At 39.1% G+C, this 27528-nt stretch overlaps 1 protein-coding gene across 2 annotated transcripts in view; it reads left to right on the forward strand.

The window, feature by feature from the left end:
- The window catches only part of mark1 (MAP/microtubule affinity-regulating kinase 1), a 44684-nt gene that overhangs the window by 8455 nt on the left and 8701 nt on the right, over nt 1-27528 (forward strand). For both annotated transcript variants that reach the window (XM_058056328.1, XM_058056338.1), the window contains exons 3-11: nt 3348-3401; nt 21687-21735; nt 22906-22971; nt 23107-23177; nt 23380-23436; nt 23514-23750; nt 26275-26394; nt 26651-26750; nt 26834-26946. In XM_058056328.1, the coding sequence (XP_057912311.1) occupies nt 3348-3401; nt 21687-21735; nt 22906-22971; nt 23107-23177; nt 23380-23436; nt 23514-23750; nt 26275-26394; nt 26651-26750; nt 26834-26946 (867 nt within the window). The remainder of the gene's footprint in view (nt 1-3347; nt 3402-21686; nt 21736-22905; nt 22972-23106; nt 23178-23379; nt 23437-23513; nt 23751-26274; nt 26395-26650; nt 26751-26833; nt 26947-27528) is intronic.

The raw sequence follows: 27528 nt of genomic DNA on the forward strand, positions 1-27528 counted from the left end.
GCTTTAAGCTGTCATTTCAACATTCAACTTTGGTATCACGGTGGGGGCCTCAAACTAGCGTCTTCCGGGCCGTGTTTGGCCCGCGGGCCGCGAGGTTGAGAGCCCTGGTATAGGAGTTTATCTTAAACAACGATGTATCTTTTTAAAATGTCCACTTCCAAGATACAGCCATATGTGTTGAATTTTGAATGTGATCCGGAAGTAGAGAGTAGACAGTCCGAAGTTTCCCAAGACAAGAGACGTCTCTCAGTGTTAAGTAGTTTTAGCATTTTAGCTTTGGGACGTCTAATGTGTGTTAGCAACCCCCCATCTCCCACCAAGTAACGTTGGAAAGTTAGTCGGCTATTCCAGCTGCATAGTGGCCCATGTTCACAAAACAGTCTAGTGCAGGGGTGGGCAAACTACGGCCCGGGGGCCACATCCGGCCCGCCAAGTGTTTGAATACGGCCCGCCCAATCTTTCAAAAGTATTTAATTTAAACTCAACATACAACCTGGCATCATGGCCTGAGCCAACCTTTTGATGGTTGTATCAATTTCGTTGTTTGACATGGTCTGTTGTTTACAAAGTGCTCCTGAAAAAAGAGACACAAGCACATAATAATAATAATAATAATAAAAATTAAAATAATAATTATTATATTATTATAACGATTATGATTATTATATTTATTATATTAATGCTAATTATTATATTAATTATATATAATAATATTGTTATATTGGCATATTTTACATAATAATAATATAATAATTAGTATTTTAATTTTATTTTGTTATATCAATGCGGCCCGCAAGTCAAAAAGTTTGCCCACCCCTGGTCTAGTGTGAAATGCCCTTGACAGATTAAAATGCAGTTCAAGGTGTACCCTGTCTCTCGCCCAAAGACAGCCGGGATAGGCTCCAGCATGCCAGCATAGAAAATGGATGGATGTAAGAGTTAATCATGTTTCTTTGATATCAGTGTGTTGCAAATGTTGGACTAAATGTTAAGCCATTTCTTTGTTAGTGTTTGCACCAAAGTGGGCATCAAAACTAGGAATTGAAATAAAAAGATTAGAACCATTCTGGGAGAATCGGAATGCTAGTCCCGCTTCCCATTGATACTCAAGACCTGATGCCCAACCCTACCATTTGTGTTGTTTGCTTTCTAAAAGTAGCAATTCTCATGAACAACCACACGTCCTTAGCTACTTTGTATCCCCTCAAGGGTTTCATCTGCCAGCGTAGTCGCATTAGTAGTACCGACGCCACAAAGATATCCCTCCCTCCCTCCCCCTCGCCCCGGACGGCGTCCTTGTAGACCAATGTTAAACAGGCGTATTGGATCCGGCGGGCCCGGGTCACGCGGGAGAAGGTCAGTGGCTGCTTTGTGTGCCTGAGTTGCTTTGAGTTGCTGGCTCATCAGAATGCAAAGACGCGTAGCAGAGTGCGGGAAAAGAACATTTGGGCAAGAAAAGAACACAAGGCAATAAAAGCCCTGCGACAAAACAACAACGTGACAGATCACCTGTCAACACCTTGTCATTTTTGGCCACTATATTGAAACAAACTATAATAATTTTGGAAACAATCCAACATGACTACTTCTATTTTGTTCAAAATAAGTCATGTTGAGCCCTGCTTTGCAGCATTAGAAAGGTTATTCCTTGTTTTTGTCAAGTCCGCATGTCGACAGCAAACAGGAATTTGACTCAAGAGGTTCTCCGCTTATTCGCACGCTCCAAAGAGAACAAGTGCTGGGAAGGCCTAAAAATAGAAACACACACTTGAAAGAGAAAAGCAAACATCATCACATAGCTCCTGTGCAGAGACTGTGATAACAATTAATAATTAGGGGAAAAAGGCAGGCACACTCTAATATAGTCTTCTTTTATTGGCCGAAATCCTGAATGAGTTCTATTTCTTCTGTATTTGCATTACAGGGGACTTCCAACCACACCAAAAGGTCTTCAGTTTAATTTAAATCTATATTATCACAGTTTTTCACAATATGTTTATTAATCAAATGATGTTTTGTGGTTGAAAACGGCCTATTATTAGTCATCAAATCTGAATATTTGAGCACATTTTAAGTTTTGGGTAATTGGAGTGTAAAGGTGACTTCAGGTCTTTAATGGACTTTTCATGTTATAATAAAGATTTTCTATGCTTTAACTACCAAAATATTCAATGTCCTACATAGTGAAAATTCACTTATTATAGTCGGATCTGAAACAAATAACTATGGATTATTTATTATTTACAGATTTTTGCTTTTTTTTGGATGCAGAGACGGACCCTGGTGACAAAAGAAAGTGTGACGATGACCATAGAACAGGAAGTTGGACATCTTGTTGTATACTGTATGAAAGTCCTGTCTGGCTGCTCAGTACCTAATTACTAGTGGAATTGAATATATCAAGGTTTTAGTTGGGTGGCACTGCGCGGTACAAGTGGTTAGCGCGCAGACCTCACAGCTAGGAGACCAGGGTTCAATTCCACCCTCGGCCATCTCTGTGTGGAGTTTACATGTTCTCCCCGTGCATGCGTTGGTTTTCTCCGGGTACTCCGGTTTCCTCCCACATTCCAAAAACATGCTAGGTTAATTGGCCACTCCAAATTGTCCATAGGTATGAATGTGAGTGTGAATGGTTGTTTGTCTATATGTGCCCTGTGATTGGCTGGCCACCAGTCCAGGGTGTACCCCGCCTCTCGCCTGAAGACAGCTGGGATAGGCTCCAGCAACCCCGCGACCCTTGTGAGGAAAATAAAATAAAATTTCCATCCAATGACATAATGGGTACCATAGTAAGTGTCAATATACTGTAGTGATATATATATATATATATATATATATATATATATATATATCTTGTCCAATTAAGACTTTTTCTGTTAAAATGCAGACTTTATTCTTGTTTATTCTCAGTGTGTTGGGCCACACTGAGGAATAATATCACTCTTTAGTGAACTTTTAATGCTTCATTGTGTCTCCCAAGTAGCAGTGTGCCATGGAAAAGGAAAGCAATTCACACAATCACTGCATCATCAAGAGTTGTGCTGCTATATTGTTCATACTGTGTTGATACTAATCTGTTTGTTTCATCACTGCATTCATTTACATACGGGTGCGATGCCGGGTAAATCATTTCCAGGAAGAAATATTTTTGTTTGGTGCCGAGCGTAATCCTTTCAAGGTGTGTTGCAGTCATTCAAACTGCAAACTGCCACACATCGGGGGGAATAATGAGCAGCGTTCACGCCAACCAAAACAAACAACTCCACAATACCTGGGATTATTTTTGACATTTCTGCTATCTTTGATCTCACTTTTTCTCCCCCCTTCCCTCTTCTGTGTCTCCCAAGGTGGCAGTGAAGATTATAGATAAAACCCAGCTGAATCCCACCAGCCTACAGAAGGTAAGGCCTGTTTTTTTTTAAAAAATTTTTTTATTTTTATTTTTTTTACATTTAATCAATTTCCACAACCATATAGAGTTCCCACATATACATTAGTGTTTGTCCCTAGCTATGGTAGTAGCACTCCAAGTAGTAGTACTCCTGCCTTATGTTGGAAGTATTTAATACGTCACACTAAACTGATACTGATGTCACAATACATTGAGAGCAGGGGTGCATCATGAAAAATGAAAGCATGCTACTTTGCTTTGACATTTTGTCAAGATTTCTGAAAGTTTACCCGTTTTTAGAAAATAATGATGTCATATCTTTTGATTATTGGAGCTATTTTTAATTAATTGGTATCGGTATGACAATAATTATCATGCACCCTAATATATATTATATCGCAAAAACATTCCAGCTTTTGTTATATAGATGATAGTGTTGTTCGTATGAACTTGCTCTTTTCATTTTATCCCCCCATGTTTGCTTGATTATTACTACAGTACTAAACCTCGGATATATCGGAAATTCACTCACAACGGACAGATAAAAAAGAACCGATTTTTCTGTAATGCATTTCCAATAAAAATTCATTGCATATATCGGATTTTTTATAACGGATTTCGCCTATTTCGGACAAAATCTCCAGTCCCGTTCCAATGCATTTCCATTAAATTTCCCTTGCATATATCAGATGGCCGCATTGTGGCGCTCCGATTCGCCGAATCGTGACAGGCCGCTATACGACATCATTTGCAGCGTTTGCAGCGTTGCCTGCGCGTCCAGGTACATTGGAAACATAGTCAAGGAAGTGCCTTTTTATAACGGATAAAATCCGATTTACGCATATACCGGATATAAATCCGATATATGCGTAAAACGGACATTTTCCGGTATACGCATATAACGGATTTCGCTTATATCGGACAAAACCAGTGGGAACAATTGAATCCGATATATCCGAGGTTTACTGTATTTTTTTATTTTTACAAATATTTAAACTTTCTTCTTGAATAATCTTCGGAAAATTTATTTTTGTGTTATGATGACTTTATTCCCACAATTGTAGCTTTTCCCCCAACCTACTTTTCCACAAATTACAACTTTATTTTATTTTTTTCCTATTCTATATTTTACATTTACATTTACATTTTCTTTAAAGGGGACCTATGATGCTTTTTTCCACTTACCTGACTTTTCTGACTAAGTGTAGTTAGAATGTTGGATTCTGGTGTTAAACCAAAATTTCAGATCATGAGGTTTGCGTATTTGGAAGTGAGACCTGAAACAAGTTTGGGGTGGCTCAAAACGCTCGGTTTCAAAAGGCGTGGTAAAACTGGAGGTCTGATGAAAAATGAATAAACAAATCAAGAATAAAGAAAATCAATCAATCAGTAATAAATAAATATAATAATAATAATGAAATAATAAAAACTTAGTAAACCACATATAGTTGGTGGGTAGACAAATTTTTTTCAGATTAAAATGAACAAAGCATTATTAGAGCCCTGTAGACATGACAAAACACGACTATAGTCACATTTATACTCTTTTTTTATTTACAACATATTGCGCAACTGCAGGGTCTTGAGACACATGCTAACTCGCAAACTAGAAAGCTAGCGACCTAAACGGTAGCCTTCAAGTTATTTCCTTTAAACTTAAATAGCCAAAAACGTACCACGGATAGGGAGGATAACTATTAAGAGTTATTTAACCTTTAACATGAACATTAATCAAACGTAATAATTTTTTCTGGGTACATGATACCATACAGCATCCATATCAAACTAACATGAAACTTTCATATCAAGGCGGGTGCCTCAAATTAGTGTCCTGCGGGCCACGTGTTTGAGACCCCTGATGTAACCTTTGCTGCAAAGATGAAGAAATGCCTGATCCGTTCCCTAGTTTAGTTGCTGACACAGAGTTCTTTTTCAAATGACCTGTGATTTTAGCTTTAATTTGTTGACGTGCATGTAATCACGCGTGACGTCAAGGCCTGTTTAATTCCCGCGCCTCTGCCTCCTCCCTGTGCTTTAAAACCCCACCCACCAGTCATTGTGAGTTTGTGGTTTGCAGGGCTAAAAATACACCAGCTTGCCTCCTTGTCTCACAGTCATTTTTTTTCACAAAAAAAAAAAAAATACCACCGTTTCCTGATTACTGCGTCTAAATCTGACCCTTTTTGCTGATTTCACACACACACACACACACACACACACTCATGTGTACTAATACCACACGTGATAAGAAAGGGACGTGTCCGCCGTGTGTGTGTTTGTGAGCCACCTGCTTTTTGAGTTTTGCATCTAAAAATAACGCAACATTTTAATCGTCACCACATCTGTGAGCACAGCTCGCCGCGGCCGCTGTCGTTTAATTCTAGTGTGTCGTAAATGATGAATAAATTGCTAAGCGGCTGCCGTAAGCGTGTATTAAAGGTCCATTACAGCAATCACACCCTGTAAAACCACCAGCGGTATTGCCTTGATGCATCTCTTGGCTCATCGGCAAGCAGAGCATGTGACCACAACACCTTATAGATGTTAAAGGAGCCTTCAAGAACATCTACTGTAGGTTGGTTCATTGCCCCCCCCCTCCTCCACAGTCACTGAAATGTAATTTCTTCTTGGTCTAAATTAAAACAAAGCAACACAAATATAAATCATGCTGTTTTGTGTTTCAGTACAGCCTAATGTATCATAACACAAGATATAAATATATTCATTCATTCATTTTCTACCACTTATCCTCTCTAGGGCGGGGGTGCTGGAGCCTATCCCAGCTGTTTTTGGGCAAGAGGCAGGGTACACCCTGGACTGGTGGCCAGCCAATCACAGGGCAAATATAGACAAACAACCATTCACACTCACATTCATACCTATGGACACACAGAGATGGCTGACAGTGGAATTGAACCCTGGTCTGATATAAATATAATATAATATAATGTGAGGAAAAGCGGTAGAAAATTAATGAATGAATGAAAATAATTATAATAATCTAATAATAATATTATAATATAATTATATATTATATAATAATATATAATATAATATATTATTATATTATAATATATAATAATTAATATTAATATTATTATATAATAATATAATAAAATATTACAGTATACAATTAAGGAAACCCTGGTCTGATGTAAATATAATATAAAGTGTGGAAAGCGGTAGAAAATGAATGAATGAAAATAATTATAATAATATAATAATATTATATTATTATATATTATATAGCAATATATAATTGTTTAATATCAATGATATTAATATTATTATATAAGATTAATAATTAATATTAATATTATTATATAATAATATAATATAATAACATCTTACAGTATACAATTAAGGAAAACATGACGTATTCTAAAATGGCCGCCTTCTAAAATGAATATAACAAACAAGTGATTGTGAATTTGTGGGTTTTATCAAGGAAATTGAGGCAAAGGAAGAAGGAATAATAATTGTGGTGTTTGGTAGTCATCACTTCCAGTATAGAGTACAGAGAAGTAAAGCAGAGTCATGCAATGTCACCACATTTTGCATTAGCTTGCAACAATCCAATAATGCAAGAAGAATCAATTCTCTTAAGATTCTCCTGAGATCGTTAGGAGCTATCAGCAACCTGCTGTTGCCTGGAAAGCGATAAACAGGATTGTCACTGAATGCCAGGGGGTGCTCACTCTTTTTCAGCCTGCAGGATCCTTTTAAAATGAGCAGCTTCCTACTAGAAACATAGAAAAGATATTTATAAATTTATGATATTAATAAATCTGAGTATTTAAGTTTTTCAGTTAGCAGTTAGCACTTTTCAAAACTAACAGTACAATACCAGCATCGTGAGGTAGCGTTACTAGCGAGTAATGCCGAGAGCGAGACGTTGTGATATTCCGCCAGAAATATAGTACTCCACGTTAGCCGCTACAATAACAATATCGGTGAAACCCGGTTAATTTACAGGTCAGTTATGGAAATCGAACACTTGGCTTTTTATTGACAATGTAGTATCAAGTGCATTTTAGCTTGTATGAACTCACGTTATGGGCGGCACGGCGGTCGAGTGGTTAGTGCGCAGAACTCACCAGGGTTCAATTCCACCCTCGGCCATCTCTGTGTGGAGTTTGCATGTTCTCCCCGTGCATGCATGGGTTTTCTCCCACATTCCAAAAACATGCTAGGTTAATTGGCGACTCCAAATTGTCCATAGGTATGAATGTGAGTGTGAATGGTTGTTTGTCTATATGTGCCCTGTGATAAACCGGTATTCAGGAAAAAAAGTCACGTGAAAAACTGGCTTGTGTAAGCTTCTACAACTGAACTTCTGTACGAAAAAGGGTGAAATTAGGGTGAAATCGATCAATTAAAATATTTGATCTTGATTAATCACCTTTTGTGTCCATCATTAACTCCAAATTAATCACATTTAATCACAGATAGAAATGCGTTTTTATTTATAACAAGTAGGCAAAATGCTGCACAGCAGTCGAGTGGTTAGCGCGCAGACCTCACAGCTATGAGACCTGAGTTCGATTCCACGCTCGGCCATCTCTGTGTGGAGTTTGCATGTTCTCCCCGTGTAATCGTGGGTTTTCTCCGGGTACTCCGGTTTCCTCACACATTCCAAAAACATGCTAGGTTAATTGGCCACTCCAAATTGTCCATAGGTATGAATGTGAGTGTGAATGGTTGTTTGTCTATATGTGCCCTGTGATTGGCTGGCCACCAGTCCAGGGTGTATCCCACCTCTCGCCCAAAGACAGCTGGGATAGGCTCCAGCACCCTCCGCGAATGAATGAACTCATGTTATAATGCACAGAAAAGGGAAATAAATACGTGTTGATGTTTAGCACTGACTGACAAAGTAACGTTAATGCGATTGACGGCTAGCTCTTAATTTCTATGAAATGGATTCATCCTTTTTGTTCCCCTCTTGAGGAATCCCTAGCTAAGTTGTGCCCCCCACCCCCAATCACCACCCACAGGCACATCTGTAATTGGCTTGGCTCTTAACGCGCTCCAACTGCAATTGTTGGGCTCATCAGCGCAAACGAGATGTTTATCTCCTCTGACCGAGATTAATTTCATAGTGCGGGGTTAGCTTCTCGTTGAACAGCCTCTTACGTTTCTTTTTAATCTGTGCACACATATCAGCGTCATCAACATTTATGTCTTCGTGTTTTTTGCGTGACCGATGTAGACCAATGAACTGCACGGCCACAGATGGAGAGTTGTGCAGCGCTTGCACACACCACGGCTCATGTTGTCCGCCTGCCAGGTGCTGATGCGCAACAGCGGCGTCATATCATGTGAGGGCGCCATCCAATCACGTCTCCGCCATGAATTATTCAGCGAGCCTTTCAGATGTCTGCCTCGCCAGCTCGGAGAGGGTCAACACAAGTAGACGTCCTTTTAGTGTTTTTATGGAGGATGGATTGATTTGTTATCAATCGTGCATACCTTTTTAATACTACTTTTTGTTGTGTTTTAAAAATAGATACTATAGTAGTACACTACTAGTACACCACTTGTTAAGTTTGGAGACACTTTTCTATGCCATTAAAGGAGAAAGTGTCTCCAAACTTTGTATATTTCAGACCTGCCAACATGTACAAAGTATATTTTGTACTTGGTACACACTTTGACTCTTGAATATACTTTGCGACTTTTGCCATTTTACCCTTTGCAGTTTTGTGCGTCTGTGTCGAGGCATCAGTGTACGCTACACCGGCTTGCTCCTCCCCCTGTAGATGCTCTTTATCATCTCCCTCCCTCGCTTTTTTTTTTGGAGAGAAAAGGCGTGTCGACAGATGATGTCATAAAGAAAAAATCCTCCTTTGGACATGATACCGCCTCCGACCTGCCCCCCAAGCTCAATGATCCCACTTCAAACTTGATGATCTTGCCCCATTCATAAAGTAATCCCTCGGTTAACTAGTTCCACACCCGACTGTGATAAGTGAATTTTGGCTAAGTAAAATTCCTTATTTATAAATGCGATATTTGTGCAGTTTGAGCAGAGAAAACCTGTTTTACGACCTTCTTAATACTGTTTTTAACATTATTAGAGCCCTCTAGATATGAAATAACACCCCTATAGTCACCTTCACACTCGTACTACCCAATATAGTAAACATAATAAAACAAAATGAGACCTAAATAAATATTGTTGTAAATGTGTTCTCATGCTAGGGGAGCTGAGTGGGCGTGTGGACAGGAAGTTATGTAGGAGGTTCAGAGTTGAATTCTGGCTTGGTGTGAGTTACGACCGCAACGGTAGCCTGTGCTAGGGATTGTTGTGCCGATTGTAAGATCGTTCAATCCTGCAATAAAAGCCTGTTGTTCTGGCGATCAGGTTTATTGTTTGTGTTACTGACACCTCGTAAAAATAAAATGCCCCAAAATAAAGAAAAGATCATTAAGTAATGGAGGAAATTAAGAAAATGGGGCAATTTTCAGCTTTCGGCACATTTAAAAAATAAAATAAAACGAGAAAAGAAACAGCAAAAATTAAAAAACAGAGTTTGAAATTCAAGCACAATAATGACAAAATATTTGCTGAAAAAACTCATAATATTAAGAAAAAAAATGGCAAAAAATTAAATGCCCCAAAATAAAGAAAAGATTATTAAGTAATGGAGGAAATTAAGTAAGTGGGGCAATTTTCAGCTTTCAGCACATTTTAAAAATAGAAATTTTTTTTGAAAAAAAACAGCAAAAATTGAAAAAAGAGTTTGAAATTCAAGCAGAATAATGACAAAAACTCAAGAAAGTGGGGCAATTTTCAGCTTTCGGCACATTTAAAAAATAAAATCAAACAAGAAAAAAAACAACAAAAATTGAAAAACAAAATATTTGCTGAAAAAACTCACAATATTAAGAAAAAAATGTCATCGTGGAAATATTAAAATTGACTAAAAACTTTTTTTGAGAAACAAACAAAACAAAGAATAAAGTTGCAGCAATTTTAGGAGATTTAGGTTGGGTGAAACATTATAATGTTACAATAAGAAATGTAAAATAATATGAAATATTTGTAAAAAAAAAACTGAAGAAATGGGAAAATGAGCAAAAAAAAAAAACACAAGAACAAAAAATGGATTCATACTAATGATATGCATCGATGTTCTGTACATTTGACATATCATGCCCCTGCGTGCTGGTATCAAAATGTCAACCACGTGACCTCCTCTGGATGACTGTAACAGTACACTGTACAGCATCGCCTATCTGCAATGCAGGCGTCTGTCGTATAATGCAGCAGTCGTCCCCTGGGCTGAAGCCATGACCTCATTGAGTGTCCTATGCCATCCTCGGGACTCCGAGGGCTGCATGCATTCACCTTCAAGGTTTTCTTGGCCAAGCGACACGTGAGATGGACACAAAAACATCAGCGTTGTTTTGTGTCCAATCAAGCACTGTTATGTTATGAGTCCTATCGGGGTGACACCATTACAGTCCAGACAGCATTTGGGGGCATTTGGGGTTCAGATGTCTAGACTGACTTTCATGATGTTCCTTAAGGGTGTATGAGATTTTTCTCGACTACTTTTGACCAACATTTCTATTTGTGCATATCTGCTTGTGCAGCAGTGACGCGAAGACCGATCAATTGATCCTGTGTGTCATGTTAAATATGGCTTCCTGTGTTTCCAAAGGTCCGTATTGATCAGTGTCTCGGGTGTCCTTTCCGTGCATCATGCATGAAGACTGCAGCATTTGGAGATGAATCATGCAATGTTTTATGACCCCCCACCGTCCCCCCAAATTGCGTGTGTTTGAAGGGTCCATTAAATTAACAAAGAAAGCACCCATTTAGTTCGGGTGTCACAAGATTAAAATGTGACTAGAAAAAAAAAGCCTTGTGGGCACAAGGCCTGGGGAAATAAAGATGACCGAGCCTTTAGTTTCACTGCCCCCTCCCTCTGGAACCCCCTCCCTGCACCCACTTGTAAAATGTAAAATAATATGACAATATGAAACGGTAGCCTGTGCTAGGGATTGTTGTGCGAGTTGTAAGATCGTTCAATCCTGCAATAAAAGCCTATTGTTCTGGCGATCAAGTTTATAGTTTATGTCTCACCCAATATTACAGAAACGTTACTGACACCTCGTGAAAATAAAATGCCCCCCCAAAAAAGAAAAGATCATTAAGTAATGGAGGAAATTAAGAAAGTGGGGCAATTTTCAGCTTTCAGCACATTTTAAAATAGAAAAAAAATTGAAAAAAAACAGCAAAAATTGAAAAAAGAGTTTTTGAAATTCAAGCAGAATAATGACAAAATATTTGCTGAACAAACTCAAGAAAGTGGGGCAATTTTCAGCTTTCGGCACATTTAAAAAAATAAAATCAAACAAGAAAAAAACCTGTAATTGCGGTGACCTGGTCACCTTTACTGTAGCCACGTTTACATGAGGAGATTTTCCTCTTTCCGAATGGAATCTTTCCCAATGTGTATACATGGAAAGGAATATTCCAATCTCCTGTCTACATGCACCGCTACAGAATAAAACAGAATAGTCATTGGGGCATGCGCAGTAAAACGTAAACAAGTGTGATTACCACGGTTGTCGGGACAGTTGCTACGCTTTTTTTTAAAGCGGCAACTTGAACGTTCAGTTCTTTTAAAGTTTGTATCAAAAACGAACTTTCCTCTGTAGTCCAGTGATGACTGTTCACCGCCATTTTTAAAACCTGAGAGACGTCTGCGTGTTACGTCACAGCTGAGCATGCGCTGAAAGAACGCACCCTGACAACTTTCCGATTGAGCAGGTATAAAATCGAGAGGCGGGGTTACACCCTGGACTGGTGGCCAGCCAATCACAGGGCACATATAGACAAACAACCATTCACACTCACATTCATACCTATGGACAATTTGGAGTCACCAATTAACCTAGCATGTTTTTGGAATGTGGGAGGAAACCGGAGTACCTGGAGAAAACCCACGCATGCGCGGGGATAACATGCAAACTCCACACAGAGATGGCCGAGCATGGAATCGAACTCAGGTCTAGTAGCTGTGAGGTCTGCGCGCTAACCACTCGTCCGCCGTGCAGCATTTCTCCTACTTGTTATAGATAAAAACTTATTTCTATCTGCGATTAAATGTGATTAATTTGGAGTTAATGGTGGACACAAAAGGTGATTAATCAAGATCAAATATTTTGTGACAATTTGGAGTGGCCAATTAACCTAGCATGTTTTTGGAATGTGGGAGGAAACCGGAGTACCCGGAGAAAACCCACGCATGCACGGGGAGAACATGCAAACTCCACACAGAGATGGCAAAGGGTGGGATTGAACTCGGGTCTCCTATCTGCGAGCTAACCACTCGAACACCGTGCAGCCTTGGTAGATTTTATTGTACAGTATTTTCATTGTACTTTTCTGAAAAGTAATGTTAAAATCCTGTCTCGTCTAGACCCAATCTCATATATCGTCTCGTGCACCGATTGTCTTGTGACACCCAGGGCAGGTTACCATGATTAGTTTGTCAAACTGACCCCGGGTTCCGGCCTCTTGCCAGCCATGATGGGCCCGGCTATCTGGCACGGTCGTGGCATCCTATAGCACCACATGCACACAGACACTCGACTCTTCTTATTTGAAGCCATATTTCTACCAAGTGCTTTGGCAGTTTGGAATGGTAAAACCTGATCTGGCTGGCGGTTTGACATCATAGCAGCGCAACAGACAAGGAGAGACGAGACACAATAAACAAAAGGACAGGCATGGAGGACAACCAGCCTTTTTTGTTTTTGTCTTGGCGTATGGCGGCTCTGTGTAGAAAAAAAAAAAGACAAGGACAAGCATTGTTTAAAAAAAAAAAACACAAGTATTGTTATTGTCGCACTAAATTTATCATGTTCTCCTGGCCAATCATGGGACGGCACATTTTGTGTGACTCCACCTTTTGTTACTGTTGTCGTCATCACAAAAGGGAAGGTTTCCAAAATGCTATGACAATGATTAGGCCTCTCACAATAACAAACATTTGAAATATGACCTATTATGCTAATTTTCTACATATGATAACTAGCTTTCTAGATCTTTTAGAATCTGCACTTATTCCAGCTGTATTTCCGTGGATTCCCATAGCGGTTTGTTTGAATTTATTCCATTCTCCAGACACGCCTATTCCGCTGTGACACCTATTCCAGCTGTCTTCAGGCTGGCCACCCTGGACTGGTGGCCAGCCAATCACAGGGCACATATAGACAAACAACCATTCACACTCACATTCATACCTATGGACTATTTGGAGTGGCTAAATAACCTAGCATGTTTTTGGAATGTGGGAGGAAACCGGAGTACCCGGAGAAAACCCACGATTGCAAAGGGAGAACATGCAAACTCCACACAGAGATGGCCGAGCGTGGAATCGCACTCACGTCTCGTAGCTGTGAGGTCTGCGCGCTAACCACTCGACCGCCGTGCAACATTTTGCCTACTTGTTATAGATAACGTATTTCTATCTGTGATCAAATGTGATTAATTTGGAGTTAATGATGGGCACGAAAGGTGATTAATCAAAATAAAATATTTTAATCGATTGATTAATCTATTTCAATCATTCATTCATTCATTTTCTACCGCTTTTCCTCACGAGGGTCGCGGGGCGTGCTGGAGCCTATCCCAGCTGTCTTCGGGGGAGAGGCAGGGTACACCCTGGACTGGTGGCCAGCCAATCACAGGGCACATATAGACAAACAACCATTCACACTCACATTCATACCTATGGACAATTTGGAGTGGCTAATTAACCTAGCATGTTTTTGGAATGTGGGAGGAAACCGGAGTACCCAGAGAAAACATGCAAACTCCACACGGAGATGGCCGAGTGTGGAATCGAACTCAGGTCTCGTAGCTGTGAGGTCTGCGCGCTAACCACTCGACGGCTGTGCAGCATTTTGCCTACTTGTTATAGATAAAAATGTATTTCTATCTGTGATTAATTTGGAGTTAATGATGGACACCAGGTGATTAATCAAGATCAAATATTTTAATCGATTGATTAATCGATTTCAATCAACATTTCTAAATTTTCTTTGCGCACCCTAATTTCACCGTTTTTCGTACAGAGGTTCAGTTGTAGAAGCTTACACAAGACAGTTTTTCATGTGACTTTTTTCCGGTTTCCGGAATACCGGTTTCTTTTCCTTGTTTAAGCCAAAAGAGGACAGTAGCAAGCTACAGTGAGTCATAAGCCCCAAATAAAGAACCGTTGTGGCGCCCTCTAGCCTGATGTGACTCTGTGGCGCTTTGACTGCAAACAGGAAATGAGGTCGCGCCGAGCTTCCAAAGTACCTCCTGAGGTCCGCCGGCGGAAACGCATCATATGACATCTGCGGTCAGGGATGTTTGGTGGCGTTTTTTGTTTGGTGTCTCTCTGTTTAATCCCCTCTTTTCACCGCCGTCCTGCCAGGCTCGCTCTAATCTGTAAATAAAAACTGTTTACTTTCACCCTGAAACGCAGACAATTGAGCGTGAATCATGTTTAGAAAAGGTAAAGCCGTGAGCCTCAATGGTTTGTATCGGGAAGCCGATGACGCTCATTCAGAGACTTGCTACATGACCCACTTGTGCGTATTTGCTACCAGTTGCAAAAAGCCCGCCGCCATCGGGTCAAGCCCTCGTAATGGCTGTTTATGTACGTCTCGTGCCTGTCGTTTCGCATTAGCCAATGAGACGCCGGGCAGCCTCGGGGGTGGAGGCGGCTTTAGTCTGGTTCAGACAAGTGGAATGTGATCGGACGGACACTTTGAATGTCGAGGCTGCATTGTCGTACATTTATTTATGATTTTATATATTCATGGATGTGTCATTTTTGTCAAACCTGCTGGCTTCAGTAGTCGTTATTTTTTCCAAAATGAGACCCAAAATGCTCAGTTGTGATAACTTTTACTTTTATTCTGTGTTTCTTTTCCGTATAAACCAGAGTGTAGGCCTAGGGCCGTTTGCGGCCTGCAGTTGTTTTTGGATGTTTTGCTGCCATGTGACACATTCTACAAGCATAATTTATCAAGAAAAATGAACAGTAATGTGAGTGTGAATGGTTGTTTGTCTATACCGGCCCTGCCATTGGCTGGCCACCAGCCCGGGATGTACCCCGCCTCAAGTTTCCAGCATACCCCCATGACCCCAGTGAGGATAAGCGGTATAGAAAATGGATGAATGGAAAAACTAACATTAATATTAAGCCAAAAAAGGTGTAATCGAATGAAAAAAACTTTTTACGTGAATGATGTAATATTATGAGGAAAAATAACGTCATTTTAGTAACATAAAATTGAAGTATTAAAGAAAAAATGAAAACCAAAACAATGAATAAAGTTCTAATGTTAACAAGAATAACGTCATAAGATTATCGGAAGAAATTGGCTGAATATTTGAGAAGAAAATGTATTAGAAGAAAGTTGAAATAGTTGAAAAATTGCAGCAAAAATGACAACAGAAGCTGTAATTTTGTGAGAATAAAGTAAAAGTATTAAGAATAATACAAAAATATAAAGAACCTTGTAATAGTTGGAGAAAAAGTAAAGGCATTTTAGAAGCATGGCGTTGAAATATGAAAGAAAAATACCTTGAATAAATTGAAACTGTAGTTGGAGAAAAAGTTATAAAATTATCAGAGTAAAATCTAAATATTCAGGGAATAATAAAGTCATGATATTATGGAAAGAAAATATTTTTAGATTATTTAAGTAGAGAGTAAAAGAAATTGAAAATTTAAAAAAATGCAGAAATGGAAGACAAAATAACAGGAGCAAAAAGTCATAGTCTAGACAGAAAAAAGACTACGAAAAGAATAAAAATTAATATCATGAGAAAAAGGAATATGATTTTTGAAGCATCGAGTTGCAATCAAAAAATACACAATATCATGAGACACAATCAAAACCAAATAAAGTTGTCATCTTTAGAAAATTAGAGGAAAAACTTACTAGACTTGGGAATAAAGTCGAAATATTTGTGGAATAATGATGCAAGAGCTCGCATGTTACACTTTTTGTTTTTTTTTCAAATAATAAAAACTTAAGAAACCACATATAGTTGGTAGGTAGACAAATTATTTTTATCAGATTAAAATGAACAAAGCATTATTAGAGCCCTGTAGGCATGACAAAACACGACTATAGTCACATTTATACTTTTTTTTTATTTACAACATATTGCGCAAGTGCAGGGTCTTGAGACACATGCTAACTCGCAAACTAGAGAGCTAGTGACCTAAATGGTAGCCTTCAAGTTATTTCCTTTAAACTTAAATAGCCAAAAACGTACCACTTCCACACGGATAGGGAGGATAACTATTAAGAGTTATTTAACATTTAACATGAACATTAATCAAACGTAATAATTTTTTATGGGTACATGATACCATACAGCATCCATATCAAACTTGCGCGGGCCACACTAACATTAAACTTTCATATCAAGGCGAGGGCCTCAAACTAGTGTCGTAGTAGTACTAGTAGCGTGTTTGAGACCCCTGCATTAGAGTGAACGTGGACTATCCTGACACAAAGATATCCTTGTTAGAGGCGCATCCGGGACTGAAATAGTTCATCCAGTTTGTATAAATGTTCCCAGTCTGATCCGTGTTGGTCTGCGTGTGGGGACTCTGCTGTAATTAAGGCTAGTTTGGAGTCTGGGTGCCCCTGGGTGACTGGAAGTAGGTCACTGGCACAGACTACTGAAACTCGGGCGCCTTTTACAATGTGCGTCTTGTCATATTTATGTGCTAGCCGTGTTTTGTCTTTGCAATGGCTGCTTGAATTCATTCAATAAAGTGGTACATTCCTAAACACCTTTTAAAATGGCATGGAAAGGCGCTATGGGGTGGGGGGGGATTGGTGACTTCACTTTGTATTGTCGTGACGACGCCTGTCTGGCATCTGTTCTCTGGAACACATCTGTTCTTTGAGGTTTGTTTGGCTACAGAAGCACTAGCTTGACAGAAAAGCTAATATTTCATGTTAAATTTCTACCAAAGATTTTTAGAAAAAACGGTCTCTTCGCAGCTTCTTTCATTTATGAACTGCAACCAAATTTTTGAGGAATTTCAGTCTGGATTCCGCGGCCTACATAGCGCTAAGACTGCTCTGGTTAAGGTCCCCCAATGACTCCAATCTGACCTCAGATCAGTCTTTGATACGGTGGATTATAATATCGTCATCAACCGTCTGAAGAATCGTCTTGGTATCACTGATGTGGCTCTTAAATGGTTTATCTCTTATTTGTCAGACAGATCCTCTTGTTGTACTCTTTTTTTTTTGTGGGGTACCTCAGAGATCTATTTTAGGCCCTCTTTTGTTCACCATTTACATGCTTGCACAGTTATATTTTCCCATAAAGCCTGGCTCCACAGACACTTCTTGTATTTTGTCCTGCCTTGCCCAAATCAGAACTTGGATATCCTAAAACCACCTTCAATTAAATGACTTAAAATCAGACATCATCTCGATAACCCCCCCCCCCCCCCCCCCCCCCCCCCCCCCCACCATGGACCCTGTTCTAACAGTCTTAACCTCTCGTCTAGTCTGGGTGCCTTATCTAATAATGTTCGTAGAGAGGCCCGCAACCTGGGTGTTATCTTTCACGCTGACCTGTCCTTTGATAGTCATGTGACTAAAGTGGTGCAGTCCTGCTCTGCTCAGCTGAGACTACTAGCTAAGACCAGGTCGTTTCCCTCCCCAGCAGACTTAGAAAAGGTCGTACACGCTTTTATCTCCTCCAGACTTGACTATTGCAATGTGCATTACACCTATCCTTTCTGCCCTTCATTGGTTGCCTGTGAGTTTTACAATTGATTTGAAGATTCTACTGCTTGTTTTCAAAGCCTTGAATGGTCTGGCTCCTGTCTATATTTGGGATCTGTTGACTCCATTTCTATATGCCAGACCGATGCTTGAGATACTTAGACAGAGGCCTACTAATGGTTCCAAAATCAAGACTTGTTACCAAAGGCAGGGCCTTTGCTGGCCGGGCCCCTTAGTTATGGAACTGAGGACCTTAGACGAGCAAACTCAGTATCCTCTTTTAAAACTCTTCTTAAAACATATTTTTATCGCTTGGCTTTTCTTAGCTGATGCTCTGTTGTTTTTCCTTTTCTTTTTACTTATTTGTTTATCTGTTTGCATATATTTATGTTCTGTATGTTATTGCCATTATTGTTGTTTTTAATGTAATTCAATGTAATTATTATTATTATAATTATTATATATATATATAATTTTATATATGATATATATATATATTATACGTATATTATATTTATGTTCTGTATGTTGCCATTATTAATTGTTGTTTTTAATGTAAAGCACTTTGTAACGCTATTCAAATAAAGTTATAATAATAATAGGTATTATTATTATTATATTTAATAATATATTATAATAACTATTATCATAATAATAGTTGTTATTCATATCACAAATAAAGTGCTATACAAATAAAGTTATAATAATAATTGGTATTATTATTATTAATATAATATATTATAATAACTATTATAATAATAACAGTTATTATTATTATTATTATTATTCTAACTTTATTTGTATAGCATTTTTCAAAACAGCGTTACAAAGTGCTTTACATTAAAAACAAGAATTAATAATGGCAACATGCAGAACATTATATAAATAATAATTTATTATTCATTTATTGTTAATAATAATTAACATAACATAAATAATAATAATAATAATAATAATAATTATTATTATTATTATAACTTGTCTATCACTTTTCAAAACATCGTTACAAAGTGCTTTACATTAAAAACAACAATTAATCATGGCAACATACAGAACATAAATATATGTAATCAGGTAGGATAAACAAATAAGTAATATTATTAATTTATTGACATTATTATTATTTTATTGACATTGATAGCACACCCCACCCCAAAAAACAAACAAACAAACAAACAAAGATCTCATTATGTCCCGTCAGCCTCCACGGTGACAACATCCCGACTGCGCCCGTTTCGACCAGCGCCGTGTTTGTCCTTTTCCACAGCTCTGCTCCAATTCGTTCTCATTTTTATTTCCGAGTGGCTGCACGCGTTCTTCCCATGTGAGGGGCTCCGGGGCAGTGACGCGCACGACAAAAAGAGATAGGGGAGGGGGCCAGGAAGAGGCGGTTATCAAGATGAAGTAGTGACGGTGTACTCCATCCCTCATTCATAAGGATGAAGAATGTCCGTCTTGGTGGAGAAGTCACATGTTACGTCACATGAACTCAGGCCGTTTGTTTATTGTCTTTGACTTTATGTCATCTTCTGGTTGTCTCAATGGAATACATTCATAAATATTTATAACTTAAATTATAAATTGTACATTATATATATATATATATATATATATATATATATATATATATATATATATATATATATATATATATACAATTTATAATTTAATTTATAATAAATATTTTTGTCTAAATGGAACATATTTATAAGTATTTATGATTATAAATTAAATTATAAATTGTATATTATATATATACAATTATATATATATATAATTATATATATTGTATAATTGTATATATATATATATATATAATATACAATGTATAATTTAATTTATAATAAATATTTTTGTCTAAATGGAACACATTTATAAATATTTATTATTATAAATTAAATTATAAATTGTATATTGTATATATATGTATATATATGTATATATATATATATATGTATATATATATATATATATATATATATACATAACCAGAAGATGACATAAATTGTATATATTATATATATATGTAATATACAATTTATAATATTTATAAATTTCTTTATATTTATAAATTTACAAAATTGTAATTAAATTGTATATTATATATATATATATATATATATATATATATATATATACTATATAATATACAATTTATAATATTTATAAATTTATTTATATTTATAAATTTACAATGTATAATGTGTGTATATGTGTATATATATTATGTATATACACATATTATATATGTGTATATTATATTATATTATTATTTATTATACAATTAATTATTATTATAAATATTTATTTTTAATATTTATTTATAAATACTTCATCACCAAGAAAGTTTAAAAAAAATAGATTTATATAGTGGAACTTTGGTTAGCATCTTTAGTCTGTTCCAGAAGGGTCGACTCCACAAAGTGAAATTAGATCTAAGAGAATATGCGTGCCATGTTTGATTAAAATTTGAATTATTTTATACAAAAATATATAGCCTCTTAAATAAAATTGTATATTCTCTTTGTAAATAAATATAAGGGCATGCCCATATTATATATGTTGTTGTAAATAAATATAAGGGCATGCCCATATCATATATGTTGTCATATGTTTCACACAATAATTGTGGATGATGGGCCACTTTTCCTTTAGCAATAGAATAGCTGCCACAAGGAGACACAGACTGGAAGACAGATTTAGCAGAACGTCCCACAGACATCCCAGCTGGGCCGGGCTGTCTCGCTGCCTACTTTTGATGACCTAAAAACTCAGACTGTTTGCTGACTTGCATAACCTGAAGAAGACCATCTAAATGGTCTTCAACTAGTGTAGCACTTCTCCACCTCCTTTTTCCACCGTTGGCAAGTTTACCTAGTGATTATGCAGCTGGGGGTTCAGTATCTTGCCCAAGGACACTTTGACATGATCACGGGAGAATGGAGAATCGAACCCGCGACTTGCCAGAGACATTCCATAGCACACGTGTGTAAATATTAACGCTCCTGCTTAGATTTTCTAAGTATAGACAGCAAGTGGAATGTAAGAAAGATGGCCGACAGCACTCAAAATCACTGTAGTCCCTCGGAGGGCATCGAACACAGGCATGGAGTCAGCAGAATGTAAATGATTCAACAGCACCTCTAAGTGGTTGACGGAGATCATCTGACATGACGCCAAGCTGCTCTTAAAGCCCCGCACTCGCTTCCATAAGCACGGTGCTTTGAGAACAAAGATGAGCGAGCATGATTTTATCGGACCAGACCGGCTGGAAGGCTGAGTACCGGTACAGCAGTCATGCCATGCCTTTTTATTTTTGTATTTATTTTCATGACGCTCCTCTTCACTGGGATGTATTGTAGTGCACCCGTCATGGCGCCTTACATAGCACTCATGTCCCATGTCCCGTCAAGTTCCCAAAGACGACACTTTGTGCTCATAATAACATTTCCTCAATCTGCTGTGTCAGCTCGGGCAATTTTTTGACGAAAACAAATGTTTCTTTGTGTGTCAACAGCTCTTCAGGGAAGTGCGAATAATGAAGATACTGAATCATCCCAACATTGGTAAGTTTAGACACCTGACCAGACACCAGCTAGGATATCTTTGTCGTTATTGTTATTAACTATGATTACATATACCTTAAACACTGTATAAGTCTCTGTATAAGACATAGGAGCCCTAAATTGGCCACAGGGTTCATTCATTCATTCATTCATTCATTTTCTACCGCTTTTCCTCACGAGGATCACGGGGGGTGCTAGAGCCTATCCCAGCTGTCTTTGGGCTGCACCCTGGACTGGTGCCCAGCCAATCACAGGGCACATATAGACAAACAACCATTGGTAATGGAATGGTAATGGTAATGGTAATGGTTTCATTTCATTTGAACATGCATCAGATTACAATTGAATGCATCACATAATCAGTTCACAGTTCCACATGTCCAAAAGGAGTAGGAAGAAGCAAAGCTTATTAAATCCTACCCCTCCATCTGGTACTTTTACAATCAGTAACTGTTACATTTGTTCACTTCCTGCTTTCCTAATATAGTGTAAGTTTTTTTTTTAATATAATTTTTTTTGTCACATACTAAAGTACGAGGTGATATGACCATACAATGACATATGGTTACCATAGTAACTGTTAATATAGTGCTATATATAGCACATCATGACTGGTTCAAGACTCTTCATCCTTGTTTTTTTTTTTATTTAAAAAAACAACAAAAAAACAAGAATGAAGAGTCCTTGTTTGTCATCCTTGTTTTTTGTTTTTTGTTACATTTGTTCACGTCCTGCTTTCCATAATACAGTTTAAGGTTTTTTTTTTTAATTATTAATATTTGTTTTAAATAATGCACCTCGTACCGAAGTGATATTACCATACAATGACATAATGGGTACCATAGTAACTGTCACACTCACACTCATACCTATGGACAATTTGGAGTGGCCAATTAACCTAGCATGTTTTTGGAATGTGGGAGGAAACCGGAGTACCCGGAGAAAACCCACGCATGCACGGGGAGAACATGCAAACTCCACACAGAGATTGGCCGAGGGTGGAATTGAACCCTGGTCTCCTAGCTGTGATGTCTGCGCGCTAACCGTGCCGCCCGCCACAGGGTTCAAAGTTAACGAATTGTTGTTATTATGATTATGTTATTATTATTAAGATGATCTCAGAAATGTGACGGATAAACCATTGGGCGGGGTGGGGTTTGTCCTCTGCAGTCAAATTATTTGAGGTGATTGAAACGGAGAAGACGCTCTACTTGGTGATGGAGTACGCCAGTGGCGGTGAGTGACATTTACATCCCCGTGCAATGCCTCTGCCAAGGCTAATCCATCTTAATTTGCAACAGCATAGCGTGTTATTGAAAGGAAATGCTAAAAAGTGACATCTGACATGTGTACCTGTTCTGATTGCTCCAGGGGAGGTCTTTGACTACCTGGTGGCCCACGGCAGGATGAAGGAGAAGGAGGCCAGGGCCAAGTTCAGGCAGGTGAGTCATCATCGGCGTGAGCGGCGTCATGCGGCAAGATCAAGCTGTGTCACTGACTGCGGAGGGAAGCTGGAGCCTGGGCTTCCATACGCCGCAGCTGCTGTGCTGACACCTAGTGGTGCTTCAGCAGCATTGCTGTTGACTCACTCAGCAGCTAATTAATGTGCTTTTCTTCATAAATGATAAACTTTTTACATTTTAGATTGTGTCCGCTGTGCAGTATTGCCACCAGAGGAGGATAGTTCACAGGGATCTGAAGGTGATGTGATGCTTCGACTGCAGTCACTACAGTTAGCATCTGTTAGCAACAAACATCATTTCCCCCCACCTTCTCAGGCCGAGAACCTGCTCTTGGATGCCGACATGAACATCAAGATTGCCGACTTTGGCTTCAGTAACGAGTTCACCGTCGGCAGCAAGCTGGACACCTTCTGCGGTTCCCCGCCCTACGCCGCCCCTGAGCTCTTCCAGGGGAAGAAGTACGACGGACCCGAGGTGGACGTGTGGAGCCTCGGGGTCATCCTCTACACGCTGGTCAGCGGATCCCTGCCCTTCGACGGACAGAACCTAAAGGTGCGGCAACGCTATGCGATGAGTCTTTGCTGATTTGGCAAGTTGTCGTTGATACACGGGTATCAAAGTCAACACCCGGGGGGTCGTATCATTTTTATGGGGCCCGCAGAAGCCTGGAAATAATCCAATCCTATCCCAGCTGTCTTCGGGCGAGAGGTGGGGTACAACCTGGACTGGTGGCCAGCCAATCACAGGGCACATATAGACAAACAACCATTCACACTCACATTCATACCTATGGACAATTTGGAGTGGCTAATTAACCTAGCATGTTTTTGGAATGTGGGAGGAAACCGGAGTACCCGGAGAAAACCCACGATTGCACGGGGAGATCATGCAAACGCCACAACGATGGCCGAGTGTGGAATCGAACTCAGGTCTCGTAGCTGTGAGGTCTGCGCGCTAACCACTCGATCGCCGTGCAGCATTTCGCCTACTTGTTATAGATAAAAACGTATTTCTATCTGCTATTAAATGTGATTAATTTGGAGTTAATGATGGACACAAAAGGTGATTAATCAAGATCAAATATTTTATAATACTCACATTCATATCTATGGACAATTTGGAGTGGCTAATTAACCTAGCATGTTTTTGGAATGTGGGAGGAAACCGGAGTACCCGGAGAAAACCCACACATGCACGGGGAGAACATGCAAACTCCACACAGAGGTGGCCGAGGGTGGAATTGAACCCTGGTCTCCTAGCTGTGAGGTCTGTGCGCTAACCACTCGACCGCCGTGCCGCCTAGGAAAAAGCAAAGCTTATTAAATCCTACCCCTCCATCTGGTACTTTTACAATCAGTAACTGTTACATTTGTTCACTTCCTGCTTTCCATAATACAGTTTAAGGTTGTTGTTTTTTTTTTTTTTAGATATATAATGTACCTCGTACCGAAGTACGAGGTGATCAATTATATTTGTAGAATGTGCGGTGGGCCAATTAAAAAACAGCCGCGAGCCCCAAATGGCCCTGTGGCTGCACTTTGGACACCCTTAGTCTACAACCATGCATTTCTGAATAGAGTAGATTTTAAATACAAATTAAAGATGCCGTTTTCGTGGCTTGGGTAGGGATTATCATGCGCCTCAAAGAGGCCTACAAGAGGCGGTCAGGTTTCATGTGATGCCCCCTCCCGCTTGCCCTCAACAGGTATTGCCCAACTGGAGGATTATGACTTTTTCTCCTTAGGTTTACGTGCGTGGACATGATTCTGTGTTTCCTGAGTGATCAGATTAAGAGTGGAATTTCCTGTTTTCTATCATTAGGAGTGAGACTTGGCTGGGAGGTTGATCCGCCCTGCTTCAATAATGCAGCAACGGTAGAAATGATTCATGAAGCAGCAGCAGCAGTAGCAGCAAAGCGGATATCAGATATTCATTATTTCTGTTTGTATGTTTTCTGTTGTTTGCTTTTAGTTGACGTTTGTGCTTTTTCCGGGGATTTGACTTTCCCTGTAACTTACACTGGAGCTCTACATCGTACCATCACTTCATGATGACCTTCTGGATGATTTAGCTTATTATTCTCCTCATTACTCATACAGTATGTACAGCACAATGCCGGCATGTACAGTATATGCCCTTGCGTGAGAAAGTGATCTCAGCGCAGACATTTTGGATTATTTCAGGTGTTTGTATTTATCAGCATTAGACAGGGTGGGGGTTGTTATTAATAATTCGGTGTTGGAAGCAAATGCCTTCATGATATGACATGTATGCTACGTTGCGTGTCGGCATGTGCCTGTGAAATCCGGTTTTATTCCAAAAACTCCGGTTTTATTCCAAAAACATGCTAGGTTAATTGGTGACTCCAAATTGTGAGTGTGAATGGCTGTTTGTCTATATGTGCCCTGTGATTGGCTGGCCACCAGTCCAGGGTGTACCCCCGCCTCTCGCCCGAAGACAGCTGGGATAGGCTCCAGCACCCTCCGCGACCCTCATGAGGAAAAGCGGTAGAAAATGAATGAATGAATGAATGAATGAAATATTAATGTTATTTGGGGACAATTAGGTGGCCAAAAAGTTGTAATGATTAATTGTAAAGATTGTTTTGACAATCAAGTTCAAATATGATGGGACTAATGTGTACATTTTGTGTACATTTATTGTTTTATTAGACATGATTAGACATTTATTAGCTATTAGACACTTAGATTTGTGCCTGTGCTCTTATTTGCTCTGTCAGTTCAAATATTTTATTTCTAAGGCAGAAAGAGGCAGGAATTGGAAGTGTGTTTTTTTAATCTGATTCTGATCATGGATTCATCTGAAAAATAATCTACAGATAATCGGTTATTAAAATAAAGGTTAGTTGCAGCCCCAGACGCGTCCACGTTGTCCGCAGCATGTGCTTGTGTATGAACAGAGGTAGCAGGTCCAGGATACTCCCGTATCCGGTGCCCAAGCGTGCCGGGCTATCATTCCTGAGTATGGATCAGAGGACTGCAAAATCTCCTCGGATCAGCTCGTCTGGTCTGACATTGTTGGTGCTAACTTGCCTCCTTTTTGCTTTGCCGTGCAGGAGCTGAGAGAAAGGGTCCTGCGGGGAAAGTACCGCATCCCCTTCTACATGTCCACCGACTGTGAAAACCTGCTGAAGAAACTACTGGTGCTCAACCCGGTCAAACGTGGCAGTCTGGAGGTATTCTTGCCTACAATTTTTTTTTTTTGCTTGGTTAATTTTTCCGGTCAGCCAGATGTGATCCGTTGGTGTTGACGGCATGGTCACTCGGAACATCCTTGTTCGTGTTAGCTTCATGAATCATCGCACATATTGTGTTATTGTCACTTACCAGTCGGTACAGCACACTCCACAACCATAATACTGAACTTTGTTATTCGGCTCTTTGAAAATGGTGTTTGGAGTCGTCTTTACAAGTTCTTCGTTCTTTCGTTAGCAAATCATGAAAGACCACTGGATGAATGTCGGTCACGAGGAGGAGGAACTAAAGCCGTACACTGAGCCAGAGGCCGACTTCAGCGACTCAACCAGAATAGGTGTGTTTTCCTACATGTGTGTCATTGACATGGGTCACTTGGCAACGGGAACTGACATTTTTTTTTTTTTTTTTACCCAACAGAGCTCATGGTGACGATGGGCTTCCCAAAAGATGAGATCACCGAGTCCTTACAAAACCAGAAATATGATGATGTCATGGCCACTTACCTGCTGCTTGGAAGAAAAGCTCCGGAGGTCAGCATCTTTCTCACATCTTAATGGAGAGGATTTGTTTACATTTTCCAGCAAATCCATGAAATACCGCCTATATTATTATTAACACATGTAATTGTCATACAAGTATAGTTTTGTTTTTAAAACTAAAATAACCTATAGCTACTGATCCTTTGACCATGTTTAACGGTGGCATAGCATTTGAGTGGAGATGGAGCCTTGTAGTCATTCAAGTGTAAAAAGAAGTTAATGAGAGAGATGCCTCTCAAGACCAATATGGTACCGATAACCCATAACTTTTTAATAGTTACTTTTATTTTTTTTTAATTTAATTGTAGTCTGTGTACACCTGGAGGGAAATAAGACTCAATTAAACTTATGTAGATGTTGATTTGTCCTAATAAAATATCATGACATCACTACTACCAGGAGAACCAGAGTATAGAGTGGAAGGACCACCTGCTGCGGCCCAGCAAGGTGCACTGTATTCGGGCACATGTTCCGAGTAACCGCTGTGATCCCACGGAGGTCTCTGGCAAACCTGATGCACTTTTTAAACCTGGTGTTTCAGGTGGCTTATTAGGCACCTCACCTTTTTTTAGT

Source organism: Doryrhamphus excisus, chromosome 2, assembly GCF_030265055.1.
Source record: "Doryrhamphus excisus isolate RoL2022-K1 chromosome 2, RoL_Dexc_1.0, whole genome shotgun sequence".
Lineage (NCBI taxonomy): Eukaryota > Metazoa > Chordata > Actinopteri > Syngnathiformes > Syngnathidae > Doryrhamphus > Doryrhamphus excisus.